At 39.9% G+C, this 17,473-nt stretch overlaps 1 protein-coding gene across 1 annotated transcript; it reads left to right on the top strand.

The window, feature by feature from the left end:
- Window positions 1–8,236: 8,236 nt before the first annotated feature.
- ankk1 (ankyrin repeat and kinase domain containing 1) lies at window positions 8,237–17,138 on the top strand. Its single transcript, XM_020088007.2, has 9 exons — window positions 8,237–8,615; window positions 8,806–9,088; window positions 9,184–9,335; window positions 9,547–9,596; window positions 11,012–11,167; window positions 11,659–11,783; window positions 12,836–12,869; window positions 13,370–13,610; window positions 14,371–17,138. The coding sequence occupies exons 1-9, from the start codon at window positions 8,407–8,409 to the stop codon at window positions 15,410–15,412; spliced, it is 2,292 nt and encodes a 763-aa protein (XP_019943566.2). The 5' UTR covers window positions 8,237–8,406; the 3' UTR covers window positions 15,413–17,138.
- The last annotated feature ends 335 nt before the right edge of the window (window positions 17,139–17,473 follow it).

The raw sequence follows: 17,473 nt of genomic DNA, 5'->3' as shown, positions 1-17,473 counted from the left end.
TACAAAAAATTGTTAACAGCATACATCCTGTGCCGTCCTGAACTTAAGTTTGACAAACTGTCATTGCTTACAAATGTGTGTTCAAGGGAAACAGTGTTACCATAATTCATATCAATCCGAAGGAGTTGCAGTTACAAGGCAGGATACTCTGTGCTCAGTAAACAGAGGACTGCTGTAGGTTGATGGCGTTATCTCTCTGAGCCAGCATCACTCAGATAGATGGAAGTGCAGTGTATTCTGGCACTCGAAAAGAGGCAGCAGTAAAAACGCACCACTTCTACAATATGTCAAAATGTGAATAGGCCGGTTGTTGACTTTTATTGTGTGTCGGAACAGAACACTTGTAAAAGCCTGCCCACCTGGGACAAATCTTTTTAATACAGTAGCACCTCTTCTTGGCTGAAAAAAAAAAAAAAAAAAAGCTAAACATTTAACATCCCTCAGAAATCACAACAAAAAACGTAGTGAGTAAATTAAACATGGTAATGATGGTTATGTTGAATTTAAATACTAAGCTTATTGACATTATAAACCTTGAGTAATGACTGCAACATAAAGTGAGAGCTGACCTTTCACCAAGCGTGATTTATTTTCTTTTTTTGAGCTATAACTCGATGGATTTATCTGCTTTTATGATTATTGATCAGTATTGCGTCAGTGGCTTTTGGCAGCTGCACAGATACTTCACCTCAGTTTTACTCAACTTTTTAAAATGTGTTCTTAAACATTACATCTTTTCCTTTTTTAAATGGGATTGACTCCGCTAAGGTTACAGTGTGTGTTTGTGTTCAGGTTAGCAGCAGATCCTGCAGGGCTCCATTGCCGCAGCCCAGCGCCGTGTCAACCAGTGCCAGCTTCACCAACAGTCTCCTCCAAATGATTAATTACTCAGTGGTGTACATGCACTGTGATCTCAGTGTCTGCTTGAAAAACCGCTCTGACTGTGAAAGGGTAAGACTTCAGAGGATGCACACTGTATTGGATGTGAAGGGATAAGAGAATGAGCAGCTGCTAGTGATGTAAATTTAGTGGCACCGGCTTTGACACTGAGAAAACAGGGAGATGGACGAGGCGCTGAGAGGCTGATTTAAATGGGCTGAGGGGACGTTCGAGAAGGGAGAGCAAGGTGTGTAAAGAACTGGGGTAAGTGAATATATGGATGAATATGGAGGGAATAAATCATTGTTCTCAACCAGCAGTAAGAAAAGAGTTGTAAGATTATAATATCCCAAATGTTTTCTAAATGTTAAGAGTCAATAACTGAAACGATATCAGTCTACAAGTGTTCTTTGCTCTGTATCAGTTTTTATCCCTGTCTATACAAAACACCAGAAAATACACATTACGTGACCACTCCCTTACACTGGACCTAGGAAATAATAGGTCTTCAGCTACACATGTAAGCAGGTGTATCATTGTAAAACGCACAATTTAACAGCCCAACAGCTGTAAGCAATGACAACAGGGTCAGCAACGCTTGTAATCGATTGCATTCTACACTGGTAGCCATGGCGAGTTGTTTTCTTCCGGAAGGGGGTCGTGTGATAGGAGCCTGCGTGAGCGGAAACACTTCATCAGCAAGAGGTTGTGAGTATCTGTAATTGTTTCCAAACATCTCATACTAAAACAGGGCCACCAGCCAAACGTCTTTGTTTAAGCAGCTCTAAAACTCAAGAGTACTGATGCCAGGAGTATCTGTAGCAGAGTAGATGATTTTTCAAATGAAAACATAGTTGTATGGATGTAGCCTAAGACTGACCAAACTAAAGACACACAGCCAACAGCATTTATGATGTCCTCATGCACTCTGAAGGTTTTTGCAAAGTTATAGAACAACACTTGCAGAGTAGCAGAGGACGCTTGTACGGCCTCCTGCTGTTGTGGAAATGAGGCCTGTGATTTAATGGGAAAACCTGAATCATCTGACAAGTGCATGTTAGAGGCTGGAGGTGAAACAGAGGATAAACTCTGGAGACTAATTTTTATGTCTGTCTTTATAGAGCACACCCACATCTCTCCCAACAGATGTTTCTAGTGTCCCCTCATGTTTCCTAGTACACAAGAGCAAAGGTCTCTACATTAAGCACCTTCTTTTTTTGCTGTGGGTAATGGTCAATCTAAATTCATCATGCAAGGCAGTATTTGCAGTTACTGGTGTTTAAAATGCATTGCTCAAACAAAAGTAGTTACAGTGTATACTTTCATGGTTTTCCACTTATCCTGCAACTTTTGTCTGTGCACATCTATTGATCTATTTTTCTCCTCCTCACTCCTTGAAATTGTTTTTCTGTCTCGGCATTTGATGTCAGTGTACATATTCCCCTGAAATATTTTATTAACATAACACCTATACATTACATCTCCACTACCTTGTTTGAACTGCTCCAACTCAGACTGGGCTACTCACATGAAAAGGAAGTTTGCTTTCAAGCTAAAATCCTATTTCTAGTCCACCCTTTGAAATAGACATTTCTTCTTCTGACCTTTTGTCCAAATAAGAATTACCACAAAAACAGGCTTTTGACACATCAGAGGTGCACCTGTATTATTTCAACCATCATCTTTTTGCATTGTTCACACCACCTTTGATAACAAACAGGAACAGAATTCCTCCTCCAAAAAAAATGTATTACCTGCTAGCTACAACATAACTTTTCATACTCACCTGCTACATATTCCCCTTGTGTTTTCAGTGTTCTCAGCTCCTCTCTTAGAGGCCACCGTCACCAATCTCAGGAGTCGCATATCCTTTGTTCCATTTTGAAAGATGTGAAGAACTCTACCTTTCCAGAGGAGATAGACAATTACTGTCTGAGCCTAAAAACAAAAACCAATCAATCTGAGTCATTACGGAGCATGCATGAAAGTCACCCCTGCACAGGAAATGAGAGATGACAATGGCATTTATCTATAGTGTGTGATGAAGCTATATTGTTAAGTGACTGTATGCAGAAAGCTACTGCAGGCTGACGATGACAAGAACCAGGTGCAGCTCTGACGGGTTTGAAAATCAAACGGGGACATTCAAAGCTGACGCCTTTGTCATGATTGTTTTGTGTGCAATCAACATGAAGAATAAAAAAAAGTTTTCTCCTCACTTTCTCCTACTTTTCGGGAATAGAAAATATCCGTGGTGGCAGACCCCTCTTGTCACGGTGATGCTGCTGCTGGTGTGGCTGGCACTCCATCGGCGCGCACTCTGACCTCAACCCTCAGCAGCTCCACCATGAACCTGCTGTGGCTGTCTGCACCAAGGTGGTGACTTGCTCCTATCGTGACCAAGGAGGAACCACAGCCAGTTATACTGATCAGGTCCTCACCAAAATAGCTGCAGACAATTACATTAGTCAACAGACAGAGGAGAAGTCAATCATATTAGCCACGCAGCGCTGGCGGCTGCTCGTATCAGCCAGTATAGGCCAGACTGGACAACAAGGAGCAATCCAATTTACACCTCGTCTCACAGGTGACACAGCTGTTGCAGCCAAATTTCACACTCACCAAGAGCAGTCTATTATCAGCCACTGAAAATAAACACCATCCCCCAAATAGAAAAGCTGCTCTGAATCCTTTATTTTCACTTAGTGGCCACAAATCAATATTCTTTGTAACCCACTTGGAAATTGATAGTTAATTGTTTAAGGTTAAAATAATGTATGCAAATGTTCCCATTGTGGGACTAATAAAAGATTATCTTAATCTTAATGTTTTGGAACTGCTCTTGTGATTGGAAAATATCTTATTAAGTTCAGAAAATCCGAGCACAATTATTAACATAATTATTGTAAGAGTACATATTGCTCGGTTAGTATATCGGTTGTATACTATTTTTCATGATGCATTATGGGAAACAATGAGTGTACTAAAAAGGTATAAAAGGTATAATAGGTATAAAACATGTCACTAAAGATTCGGACAACACTACTAAATAGTGCACTTTATAGTGATTAGAGAGAGATTTCGGACACAGCCCAGGAAAAAAGCCTCAAAGTAAAACAGGAAATAATGAACTAAAGTTGCAAGTAAAAGAAATTGTCTCAAGGCCATAAACACAACAAGAAATCCAAGAAAAGAGTCACAAAGGAATCCAACATTCATTAGCAGTAAACTATTCAAAGAAAAACGCGTCAGTTAGTGCATCATGAAGCAGCTACAGTAGAAGAGACAACAGACCCGAGAGCAGATAAAAGAAGTGTGTCGGTATTCATGTAGTCAAAGATGTGACAAAATGCTCAATTAAATTAACCGCTGGTTGGGTTAGCCATTGAAACTAACTTCTGTTGTCAAAACAGTGATCCAAAGGATTCATAGATGTTTTAGCTCATCACTGCAGAGATGAATGAATGTACATTTAATCAAACGTCTGCTCAACAGGCAAATTTGCATCGAGGCAAATCAAAACAGATACGGCCGTTTAATAAATTAGGTTTTAGATATTTAGATGATACTCAGATTAGAACCGATGCATAGAAGACAAATATTTCGGCGAATTGGAATTTTTCCTTTTCACACCCAGTCATCTTGTGCCTCATAATTCCCTGTGCTTTTACTCTCTATCATGTCCCTTGCATGTTTATAATTCTTCAGAAATACATGTGGTAAAGGATAAGATTATGATTACAAACAGTCCTGGCTCTTGAGAGATACACAGGAACCAATGAATTTTCTAATCTGAAACACACAGCTTACATAGGATAGCCTTTACCACAGCAGATAATACACCCTCATTCACAACAATATGCCCCCATCGGTTAATCTTGCTCTGTCTTATGTAGCATTGCCTATATGCTCACAGAATGTGGATCAGTGACACTGAAGTTAAACTCCACAGTTATTGGAGGACATGAGGGGGCAAGTCAGTCCTACACCCAGCATGGTGGAGCCTGCTAATGGAATTGGCAGAGATGGGCTAAATGTTGGTTCCATCAATGAAGACAGACTTCTCCCCTCAGGTAGCCTATCAGGAATCTGATCACGACCCAGTTTTCATTGGAACATCAATCCATGAGGTCTGTCCCATGTAATAGTGTGTGTTAGTGAAGCATGAAACTATGGCCGTCAGTGAACGTTAAGTTCATATATTATCAAACCCACATACACGGAGAGATGAAGGGTATGGAAATCACTCTATTGCAAGGAGTTGACACTTTATCAATTAAATTAATCTGCAGAGCCTTGTCCTATAAAAAAAAACAGATGGTGCAGAGACAGTGTACACTTATGATGATAACAGGTTTTTAATGTGGCTGTGGCTCTTATGGTAACAAACGCTGTTCAAAATAAAAACAGACCTGACTGTGTGTTTTATTGATAATGCTCTTACATTTTTTACGGCTGGTTATTCTGCTCATCTCTTCACATATTTCAGCCAAAAAAAGTTCTGGCAGCAAAATAATTGACCTGGAATCACTTAAAACTTCACAATCATGTTTTTATAGCTTTTATTCTGTCCCAAAGACATATAGGCCATGGGACATGTCTAAATGCAAATCATACCACACTTCACTCTCTCATGCTCTCCCTAACTCAGCTCTGCAGGGTGAGCCAGCAGATTAAAAGGGAGCAAGAAGTGCAATCCTGTTGAAGTGGCTATGTTAATGAATATACCTTACTGTGTCTTAGAAAATACAACTTAAACCTTAGGAGGGAAGAAATGACTGCAGAATCCATGCCTGTAGCTGCTCTCAGATGAAACGCACGTTGTGAAACAAAAGAAAAAACAAAAAAATCCCTTCCACAATTACAATCCATAAAAGCTACAGAAAGACAGAGACGATGGGAGATGGACAGCTGCTCGGTGACGGTTGCACACAGTTGTGAGTTTGTGGTGAAGATTTGCAGCGTGCTCTCAGCAGGAAGTTTATTGCACCTAAATGTGCAATGTGAATGGAATGAGGAAACCCAAGGGAGATGGCCTAGATATTTATATGACTTCCAAAGCTACTAGTAGCCCACAGGAACAATTTATATAGAGCAGTGTCCAAACGTGGTCTCAGACTTTCAGACCCTGCACGGCGTGTGTGTGTGGAAGTGCGTGTGCATAACTCAGTTTATTTCCTTCTTTAACTTCACAAAACAATCCCTCATGTCCCCAGTTATACTTAGCAGTAAAGGAGTTGGTGGTAAAACTCAACTGACGGGCCTATAAAACAGAACAGCAGGTGGGAATAAAAAGGGAAGGTGGTAGAGGACATCTTTGTTGGGCCATCTTCTCGATGAGATTCTTATTTCCGTAATCCTCTCACATAAGCCAGGCACTTTAAATCTTTTCTGTCAAAGAGCACCCTGCTTTAATGATACACAGAGATGAAATCCACAGTAAATGTCTTTATGCACCCAGAAGTGAAATGGGTGCAGTTCACTCATCACAGCATCAGGAAAGACATTCAAAGTCATCTTGCAGCAATGCTGAATTTACACTACATCCTAAATAATTAATAATCTATTTAGAGTATTATTATCTTGTGTTTGTTTCTTTTATTTTGTACCCTGGAAGGCGCTATACAAACCCAAATTATTATTATTATTGTTATTATTACAGTTTATATACTTGCACTGCCAATTTCAGTACAGAATGAGGAAATATAGTTTTGAGAAACTTCCCATACACAGGGGCAGCTTCTCTGCACAAAAATCGGTTCAAAATCCTTTAATCTTATTTTATCTTGTCTGCAATTTGTGTCTTAAACAGCGAAGGGAAAATACAAAAACAGACTGAAAGTGATTAATATGAGATAAATGAGGCTCAGCTACTGTCAGACTTCATACTTTGTTTACACATTATGAACGCTTGGGCTTTGCCAAAAAAGTATTTAAGTAAATTTGCAACTCAATTTAAGGCAATTTACTAATTATGAAGTATAACATGTCCTTTATGAGTCTTGTCTATGTCTTGGCTGGGTTTTAAAATGTGTTAGATTATTTAAACTTTTCTGGAACTTCTGCTTTACCTGACATTAGTGCATAAAACTGCTTCACAATAAACTTTAAAGGAACACTGTGACACTTATTTGCTTTCTTGTTATAAGAGAGGACCAACATCACCCTCATACTGTATGGTAAAAAAAAAGTTAGCCTAATGTCGCTTTGAATAAAGACTGGAGCCAGGTTACTCTTCAGGGTGAACAGTTGGGTCAACTATCTGCTACCTGAAGCTTCATATGAGAGTTTGGTGGTGTAAAGGTAATCCAGTCTCTAAGTGTATTTGAAAAATAGCAACGTGTCTGTTTCATTATTATTATCATTACTGTCATAAAAGAATATTATGCAACTTAATGTGTGCATTTGTAGCCAACTATAAATGCCTTGAGAATAATTGTCTGTGTGGTTGAAGATGCTGTGAAAGTGATGACAGAACCCAAAAGATGTAATACATAGAAAACGTATCAAAAAAGTCTCAAGACATTATCATGTGCGTATTGTGACAGCTTCATGTGTCACATGAAAGTTCCTCCTCAGAACAGTAAAAACAAATGGTGAAAGCCAATGAGTTATTTGCACTGTATCTGCATACAAGTTTTACATGTATTGTTCATAGATGTGTTATCGTAGACATTTCTGTAGCCACCTTATTGAAGGGAATGTAGTGATTGGCAGCTCTCTGTGTTTTCTGTACACCACGGGAAGGTTTAACATAATCAGGAATTTGAACCCCACCTCATATTTAGCTATCGGCAAGAAAGAAAAGACATTAAACATGTACCCAATGGGAGTCGCATTACATTATGCACACACACACACACACACGCACGTCTTTCTTAAGTTGTGAGAACACTCAATGACAACAACAGCTTTTTGAAGTTGTAACGACTATAGAAAGATATAAATAAACACACACACACACACACACACACACTGGTGTTACAGAAACCTGCCGTAATCTCAAACTCAAACTGCAGACTACTGAGCCGTTCCATTGGAGCTGCAGGGGGTTAAGTGTCTTGTTAAAGTGTGATTTGATAGAAGTGGATGGTTCATTAGGCAGTTAATTTACTGTTTATACAGTATCTACAATGGGTATATCTATCATATCAGCTATCATAACTGTGTTGGTGCTGAATTCACACTTGGTGCTGAAATGCTCAGTTTTCAGGGAGAGATAAAAAATGATGCAGCTGGATGAGTGAAAGCCAGGCCAGCAGTCTTAGCAGCTAAAAACCTGCTCTGCCACATTTCAGTGCAAACAGGTTCTGCCAGTCAGATCCTCCCACAACAGTGTAACCTACTGTGTATATGACTTCACATGCCTTTCACACAGCCACTGATTTTAATGTGTATCTATGCTCTGCTACTCTCCTTTTCCCAGCGTGACGCTCAACCTCCTGCGGCCCCTTCTGATCGATGCTGATCTGCAGGATAAAGCAGGTTTATGTGTGGGATTAGAGACTGAGTGTGTTGTGAAGGGTTATGTCTGAGAGGACCTCTGTACTCATGGATTGTTTCGACGGATCCTCCGGGGAGTTCAGGGACTTCAAGAAGGGCGACTTTGAGGCTAACTGGATTAAAGTGGCAGAATCCAGATTTGGTCAGGTGTACCAGGTCAAGCTCAAACTCTGGCGGGAAAAATGTGCTCTGAAAAGCATTGACACAACCATGTGTCCAAAGAACTTTTACAGGTAGGATTTAAACTATATAAACACATATTTGTTATTATATTGGCACAGATCGGAACATAACAAAGATTTGGTCATTTGCTCTTTGCTTTTACAATGTTAAAAAAAGGATATTGCCTGTGGTCAAAGTAGAACAAAAAAAACCTTTTAATTCTCAAAGCTCCTTCACTGACCATTACTTTTTCCATCACAGAAGAATAACAGATGAGGCATCCAACTTCGTCAAAGTGAAATTCAAATACATCATGTCCATCTATGGACTGTGTAGTGAAGCTACGGCTGTGGTGATGGAGTACATGAGCAATGGATCACTTAACAATCTCCTAGCCAGTCACACGTTGATGTGGCCAAAGAAGTTCCAGATGATTCATGAGGTTTCCATGGGAATGAATTTTCTCCACAGCATGAAACCTCCACTACTTCATCTTAACCTCAAGACATCAAACATCCTACTGGACGATCATCTCCATGTCAAGGTCAGGGAAACTCAGAAAAATGTAAATGGTCACAGTGACCTCATGATGATTCTTAGCTTTGTGTAACTGTGGAGTTCTTGTTTTTATCTTCAAAGATTTCAGATTTTGCTTTGATCCACTGGGAAGAGGGAATGAGCAAGAAGTTGTTCATGGAGCATCTGACAGCAAGAGGGAACATAAGTTACATTCCTCCGGAGACGTTCACTCAGTGTCCTGATCCACCAGGAACTAAATTTGATGTTTACAGGTGACTTGCCATTTTGGGAATTGCACCATAAAAGAGACAATCCACATTTCACAAGGTGTAACCTTGCACTCAACTGTATAATTGTTTTTAAATCTGATCATTTTAAAGTGACTTCTGTATAAAAGGGGGATTTACATTCAATTGTCTGAATCAAGGAAATGAAAGAGTGAGAGAATTAGAGCTGAGATGCTTTCTCTGCTTTGACCAACAGCTTTGGAATTGTGATGTGGGAGATACTGACACAGCAGAAACCGTATGCAGGTAGGTCGTGAATTCATTTGAAATGTGTCATATCTTCACATCAAATAGATTTATAGGTGTAACTTCCGCAAGGAGTCACATTGTAATTGAGTGTTTCGACAGTGTTCCTCACTTAAATAGCATAAAAGGTCAAGGCAACTTTCCAGACAGGGAATCAAAATATGAACGCAATACAACTAAACTGTTGTCATGTCCCAAATGTTGTATATAAGCATAGAAAGTGACAAAAAAATTAATCTCAACTCAAACTCAAAATGTGTGACAAATGTCTACCTACTGGTATCCAGGCCTTCACTTAAATAATGTGCTGAAAGACGGGTGAAAGATTAAAGGAACACCCTGAAAATGAGTGGAAAAACAGGATGACAGAGCATCTCCATATTGCACAAGAGATCACTGAGTATGAAAGCTATGATCATATTCTACTGGTCGCACTTTAACACTAACCAAACATTTTGGACCCACAAGACAGCTCTCTCTGCTGCCATCAAACACTTCCAGTAGAGTTCCAGAAACTTAGACTCAGAGACGAATGACGAAATGAATTGAAACCACATCCCTCCACAAGCACCGATTATTTAAACCTAAGGGAGCTTTCACAGCTACCTTTGGAATATTCAGTTTAGTCCAAACCAAAATAACAGGTGTGAAAGGTGCCTTGGACCACTGTCCACTCCAGTGGACCAAAATTTAGGCCAACCAAAACAGACTGTCTTGGTCCGGATCAAACTGAACCATGTTTTGGTTCTTTATAGTGTGAAAACTTTTCTTTCGGTAGTACAGACTTTTGTACCAATGCAGTAGGGTGAGACATCATTAAACAATAGAAGAAGAAGAAAAAGCTGAAGCAGCTGATAGGATCGCTTGTAGTCTTTGCCTCAAACGACATAAAAATGTGAATGTGAATTTTGCTGGTTGTAATACCAGAATAATATTACAGTGGCATCAAACTTAATATTTTTTCTCCATTCAACGGAGAGACTGCTTTATTTGTAGGCACTTTATTCAGCTAAGTTAGTGAAGACAATAATAAACAAGAAGCTGGTGTCAGGTGCACAATCATCTACAATGTATAGTTAGACGGAGCCCACATAGGTGATGATGACAGGATGTATATAAGAAGAGAAAAAAAAAAAAAAAAAAAAACTTGTCAAAACTCATCATTTAACATGTCAAACAGGTTGACGTGGTGTCTTCGGTGAATGTCTAATGCCATCCTGTGATGTGAAGTTGAAGAAAGAATGTTTAACCTGAGTGCAACAAAATCTGGTCTGCCCCCCCCCCCCCCCTCTGGCAAAATGTATTGAGGCTGTGTAGAAACAAGTGAAGACCTGCTCAGCTGCTGTGGCTGCTCTCTCTGCATTTCTTCTTCTCTGTTGTACCTCGTGTCCCATATCTCCCATTTTTTGGCCCAGGGTGCAGCGTGACCAAGGTGCTCTTACAGGTATCACATGGGAAGAGACCCTGTATGGAGATGATACCAGAGGAGAAGCCCTGCGAGTGTGATCCCATGATCAGCATCATGCAGAAGTGTTGGGACCAGGATCACAGGAAAAGGCCACTGTTCTCAGGTGCTGAAGTAAAAAAAGAAAGAAAACAGTGCTGATGTTTTCTATTGGAATTCATGACACAGTGTCATTTATACCATGTTTTTAGCCAAAATGTCTGCTGTTATCATTTTCCGAATCCGTGAACATTTAGGCTTAAAACATGGTGTACATGTACTCATATTTGGGTAGATGTTTCTGCTTTGGACCTCATATGTGATGCAGGCATCTGCTCTCAAACAAGAAAAATCAAGAGTGAGAATGTTGTAATGCCCGAGTGAAGCTTGAGGAAGTCAAAATAATAAATCTAACTAAATGTTTATGATACTCACCGCTATTATTATTGTACCTATGAAGGATTCACTTGTAATTCATGCATGACTGTTCATTCGCTGAAGTGGCAGAATTATGAAAAGATCCCACTGGGTTTGAGAGCTGCAAGTATGGGAATACATTTGTTTGATTAGGCAAATTCCGATCAATCCTTGACAGCTGTTTCTTTTTCCTTTTTTCAGACACTGTGATGAAAACGGAGGCTCTGAATGAAGTCCTGAAGATTCCAGGACCAGTCCACTGTCACCGAAACGGAGATAAAGAACAGACGCCTGATTATTCTTGGCTCGTTCCACTGATACATGAGGTGTGTTCCACTTGATACTCTGCTTGACTGATACTGTGAGATCTGCTGTCTCTGCTCCAACTTTGGCAATATGGGCAGCTCAGAGCAATCAAGAGTTTGGGAAAAGATTTACTTTGTATAAGAGATTACACTCAAACTAGCATGTGAGGATAGGCAGAGTTGATGTGCTGTGTTATAACTCTGTGTCATTAACATTTCAGAAGATATCATTGTTTCTTATATCCATTGCAAGCAAACATCTATAAACCCAGTTTGAAGCCAGATGATGAACAATTTTTGTCAGTGGAGTAGCTAATCCCTCTGTACCATAGGGATTTGTTGTTTTGGAATAGGCGATGGAGATGATGTGCAGCTAGAGGGGCCAAACTGGGGTTTACCTAAACTAGTGATGCTAGTGATGATTTTGTCCATTTTCAACTGGGCTGCAGAGTGGAGATTGTATTATTTTTACATCAATGCTTTCTTCATTGAGTTGTGGGCAGGAAACATCTAAAATTGAAGAGTTGTGACAGTGATGTTCTTCTTAATCCCACTGTTTATTTTATTTGTGCTATTTGCTATTCAACTAAATATTGTAGTATAAGATGAAGTAGTGGATAAGGTTTGGTGCCACAAGGCTACCTAGTACTTTTACATTTTGAATGACTTCATAAGTTCCATAAGTTATTCATCTGAGGCTGGGTTTTTCATTTTAAATGTAGTGTTTCAATAAATGGTAAGAAATTTATAAAAAGTGAACAGGGTTGTGAAAGAAAAAATGGTGTGAAAAAATAGGGGCTCATACACATCAGTAGGCTTCATTCTCAACCATGAAAGACTCTGCAAATTGATTTTTAGCAGCTAGTGTGGCTGAAAAGTACAAAATGTACTTTGCATTAATATGTGCAGATAAGTTATTATAACCAGTGTTAAATTGTTGAGTCATTCATAACATTTAAGGCCGATGCTCATATACAGTATTGATTGATATGTGTGCTTATTAGCCACTTATAATGATTGATGTATCAGCTAATGACTTGTGAGGTATTTTCTTTCTTTCTTTTCCATTTTAGATTACTTTGCCTGAGATGCCTGACATTCCCTCAGGTAAACACATCACTAGAGCAGGAAATCATTTTCAATGCAAAGGTTGAAGGGCTGACATTTAAAAAGTGCAATTTACAGTGCTCTCATATTTGTAATATTACCATTAATACTGAAAGTAAAGTCAACCATCAGTGAAGGAGAGAAAAAAATACATTTTTGTGACCCTCAGATGCATTTTCACAGAACTGCAGGCTGGATTATTGAATAGATGATTCACAGTATGTTTTATTGATCCTTTTATTTCGGATACCAAGTAGAAATATAAATGTATAGGTACATTTGTTCAAAGACTAATGGACCAACATTTCACTGCAACAGCTGATATTGACTGAGCACCACAGGCTCCAGAAACCCAACATTATGTACACAAGCACATGGCTCTCCACCTTGAATGAGACTGATCTATAATAAAGCAAACTTCTTGCAAAGAAAAGTTCTCGTCACAAATTGTAATCATGAGTTGTTGTCTCATAAAATTCTCTTTTGCTTTCATTTCACAGATGAGCTACATGGCACTTACGGCATTCTCTCTCTTTTGTCCAAAAAGGACTTTGGTAGTTTCAGACAGTCTGTGAAGAAGGAGCATGTGTGCACTCAGTTTTCAGGGGAAAAGAGCCTCCTCCACTACACGGTAGCCAGTGGAGATGTAAGGAGTGTTGAGCACGTCCTGAGTCTGGATGCTGAAGTCAACTGTACAACTGCCAGAGGTTACACGCCGCTTATTATTGCTGTTCTGTACAGGTCTGTATTGAAAAATTCAGGATAAAGTAATTTATGCTAGCAAGGTAGTGGATTAGGTCAACCCTGTAAAAACAATAAATAGTAAAAATGGCAAAAAACGTCTGACAGAAAAAGTTGCTCAACACTTGAAAACCATGAAATTACAGTAAAAAAAACCCTTAAAGGTTCAGTGTGTAGAAGTTAGTGACATCTAGTGGTGAAGTTGCATGTTTCAGCTGAATACCCCTCACCTCACCCTCCCCTTCCAAACATGAAAGACAACCAATTTCTGCCAATATATCCTTTCACCTAAATCTTACACACTGGACCTTTAAGTGATTCTACAGAGCTTTTTCAGAATACAGATACAGATCATACATTCAGCAATAGGATGTGTATTTTTTGTTTTTTTTACATAATATTTAAAGTAATTCACAAAATAAATGGAATTGCTAATATTTTTTATTAAAGTAATTGAGTATTTTTATAGCATTATACTCAAAAATGCAATCATTTTCTGTGAAACATCTGTCTTTTAAAATGTAGGTTGACTTGGGAAAAGCTTATTACACTTTCTTGCAGAGTTAGATGAGAAGACTGTTACCATCTTCAAGTTTGTATATTAAATATAGAGAAGAAGTCTGGCAACATTGAAGTAATATTTTATCAACAGACATGAGAACGGTATCAAACTTCTCGTTTAACTTTCCTTAAGAAAGCAACTAAGTGTATTTCTTAAAATGTCAAAGAGAATTTTAAAGATCCAGTGTCTTTTCTACAGGCTTCATGATATCATCTCTCTACTGCTGGATCATGGTGCTTCAGCCACAGAGGGGGATGAGGACCAGTGGACAGCTCTACATTTTGCTGCTCAGAACGGGGATGACAGAGCTGTACGTCTCCTTTTGGACAAAGGTGCTGTGGCGGATGCCCGGGAAAAAACCGGTTGGATGCCCCTCCATCTGGCCTGCCAGAATGGCCATGAAGCAGTGGCACGCCTGCTGGTTTCACGGATGTCAGAGAAAGCAGTCGGACAACAGGAGGAAGCACGAGGGAGGACGGGGCTTCACATGGCCTCCGCCTACGGACATCTGAATATTGCCAAGCTCCTCCTCTCTCAGGGAGCAGATCCCAATGTTACAGACGCCACTGATTGCACTGCTCTTCACCTGTCTGCTGGGGAAGGCCATAATAGATTGGTAAGACTGTTGCTGAAGAGTGGGGCAAGTACTGAAAGTATGGACAGCCGGGGGTACACTGCACTTCACCTGGCTGCTCTGAAGGGTCACACAGGCATATGCAGGCAGCTGTTGTCAAATGGGGCCAGCCCAGACTTCAGGACCCTCCAAGGCTGGACTCCACTGCACCTGGCTGCCCTTAGGGGTCATGAAGCTACCATAGTGCAGCTGGAGAGTCAGGGTGCTTGTGTGAATGTTAGAGGTGAGAATGGATGGACTCCACTCCACCTCGCCTGTCACCAGAGCCGGTCGGAAGTGGTGACAAAGCTCTTGGCGGCCAAAGCCGACCCAAATGTGAAAGAGGACCGTGAAGGATGGACACCGCTACATGTAGCCTGCACCAGTGTTAGCTTCCCAATTGTACTCCACTTGATCACACATCATGCAGATGTCAATGCCGTAAGCACAGGAAAGGCGACACCTTTACACCTGGCTGCCCAGCATGGCTGTGAGCCGATTGTAAAGGCTCTACTGCTGAATGGAGCAGACAAGACACTGCTGGATTCTTCTGGGGCCACAGCTCAGGTTGTGGCTCAGAGGTGTGAAAAAGGGGAAATAGTGCAGCTACTGGAAAAGGGATGTTAACCATGACTCGAGTTCTTGGTAAAGCATATTGAATGGATTAAAGAACAACAAAAACATGAATGACACAGCAGGGGCTTTTACTAAGCAGCTTAAAGCAAAATTGTGAAAACACTTTTAATGTCTTATCTTTAAAAAAAAGATAAGACATTAAAACTGAAATGCACAAAAGTATTTGAAGCACAATTACATATGTCATTGAGCCCCCTGGAATTTGAAATATTTACAAATCATTATACAACAACATTTTGACAATACATTTTCTCTCTCTATTTTCATTTTGAAAATTCAGCTTTTTTGTGTAAGGTTATGTCGTATATTGGGGTTGCGATGATGTGAAGATGATGAAGGAATCTCCGCTGACACTGTCTCGATTGTATAAAAGGTTTATTACAAAAAAGTTCAGCATCAATACAAGCAATGCAATCTGCCTAGGGAGAGATCTGGGGTCAATGTGAATCTCTCCTGCCTGGAGCGAGAGTCGGGGCCAATGTGAATCTCTTCTAAGGGGGCAACTTCAACTCCTCGTCTATATAGGAGGGTTGCTTTCGTGAATCTAAAGAAAACACATCTGGCTTTCATCCAGCTCTTCTCATCTGTCTGGTGACAGGGAGAGAACGCACCAGCTCAAATTTAGGGTAACCCTTAAAACTGTGACCTAATGCCCTAACATATATATTCAGGATTTCTCCAAATTCCTCAGGACCTGTGGGCCTCAAACCCAAAGATAAATTTCTTTTATAGCGAAGACAACACATAGCATTTCAGACACCACAGTTACAACTTAAGTTACAATTTATAAGGTTTTCCCATTGATTTAGCCAAATCAGGCATTTCTATTTATAATACTATTACAGTCTGTAAAATACATGGCACACACAAATGCAAAAGTGACAACACAACAACCAAAGCCACATTGCAACTACAAAAGCCGCAACAGAAACACAACCACAACACAAATGAGCAGTTACTTACTGCAGTCAAGCAAATCAAGACTTAAAATGTCATGCTTGTCAGTTTGAGGTGTTAGGATACAGGGACTTAGAGCACCCAACAAGAAAGAGAACAAAGAAGTTCTAGTCGTGTTGTGGAATTTGCAGTCAATGCACTTGTGTAAGATGTCTCGGCCACCGTGGTAAAACTCTACAGGGTGAGTCAACACATGGGGTCAGAATCAGGTGAAGTCGACTATAATGACCAAACCATATTGATTCTCCTCTTTGAATCACCTTGATTAATCATGTGTTCTTCCCCCGTGAAGAGAATGCTGCACCCACATTTGGATGAAAATAGGAATATGAAAACGCTGCTGTTATGACATAAAGAGATATATTTGATTTAACTTGTCAAACCTTATGAAGGTATTACTTGTCTAATAATAAGATGAGGGGGCTTTTGGATCGCTGTTGTTGACAACACTGTAGTAACCAGGATCTATTGGACTTTCCCAAACTATTAACTTCATATACAGCGGGGCTCTATTGTGGGAAAGAGCTTTTATGACAAGGCAAAATAAATCTGACTATCAGTCATCGCGTGCAGACTGATGGAAGCACTCTCCAGCTTGTGCTGCGCTCATTTACAACAGTGACACCTTATTAAAGTGAAATGGAATGCATGGATTCAGGAGCCATATTGATTTACATGTTCACAGGGTGCTCCCTGAAACCACAAGAGACTGATTCTGATGGAGGGGTGGGAGATGAATCATAAAACTGTAAATGAACAACTTGGACTGAGTTTTCTTTTTCTTTGGACGCTAAGTGAATGCTTGAGTGTTTAATGAAACCATGACTATATTCTGTTCTATCTGTGAGCTTGTTAGGTTTGTGTTTCATTTTTGAATGTTTTCATGTCAACATTGAACTACTCGATGTTTGTTGTGTGTAGTTGAGTTTGACCTTCACTAAAAGGACTCTCTGTAAAACCAATCCAGTAACTAGAATCACACTCAGTTACGTACATTCCTCCGCAAAAACTCAACAGTCCCCTGATGAAAGCACATTTAAATTCACTAGATGCAAGTTTTTATTTGGATCTGCACCCACTTATAATATCAGTCCA

The sequence above is a fragment of the Paralichthys olivaceus genome, chromosome 11, assembly GCF_024713975.1.
Source record: "Paralichthys olivaceus isolate ysfri-2021 chromosome 11, ASM2471397v2, whole genome shotgun sequence".
NCBI lineage: Eukaryota > Metazoa > Chordata > Actinopteri > Pleuronectiformes > Paralichthyidae > Paralichthys > Paralichthys olivaceus.
This window is presented reverse-complemented; position numbering and strand designations above follow the sequence as displayed.

Coding starts and splice junctions, on each gene's coding strand:
- ankk1 (XM_020088007.2), top strand. CDS start 8,407: ATGTCTGAGAGGACCTCTGTACTCATGGATTGTTTCGACGGATCCTCC. Junction 9,089..9,183: donor ACGATCATCTCCATGTCAAG/GTCAGGGAAACT, acceptor TTATCTTCAAAG/ATTTCAGATTTTGCTTTGAT. Junction 12,870..13,369: donor GATGCCTGACATTCCCTCAG/GTAAACACATCA, acceptor TTCATTTCACAG/ATGAGCTACATGGCACTTAC.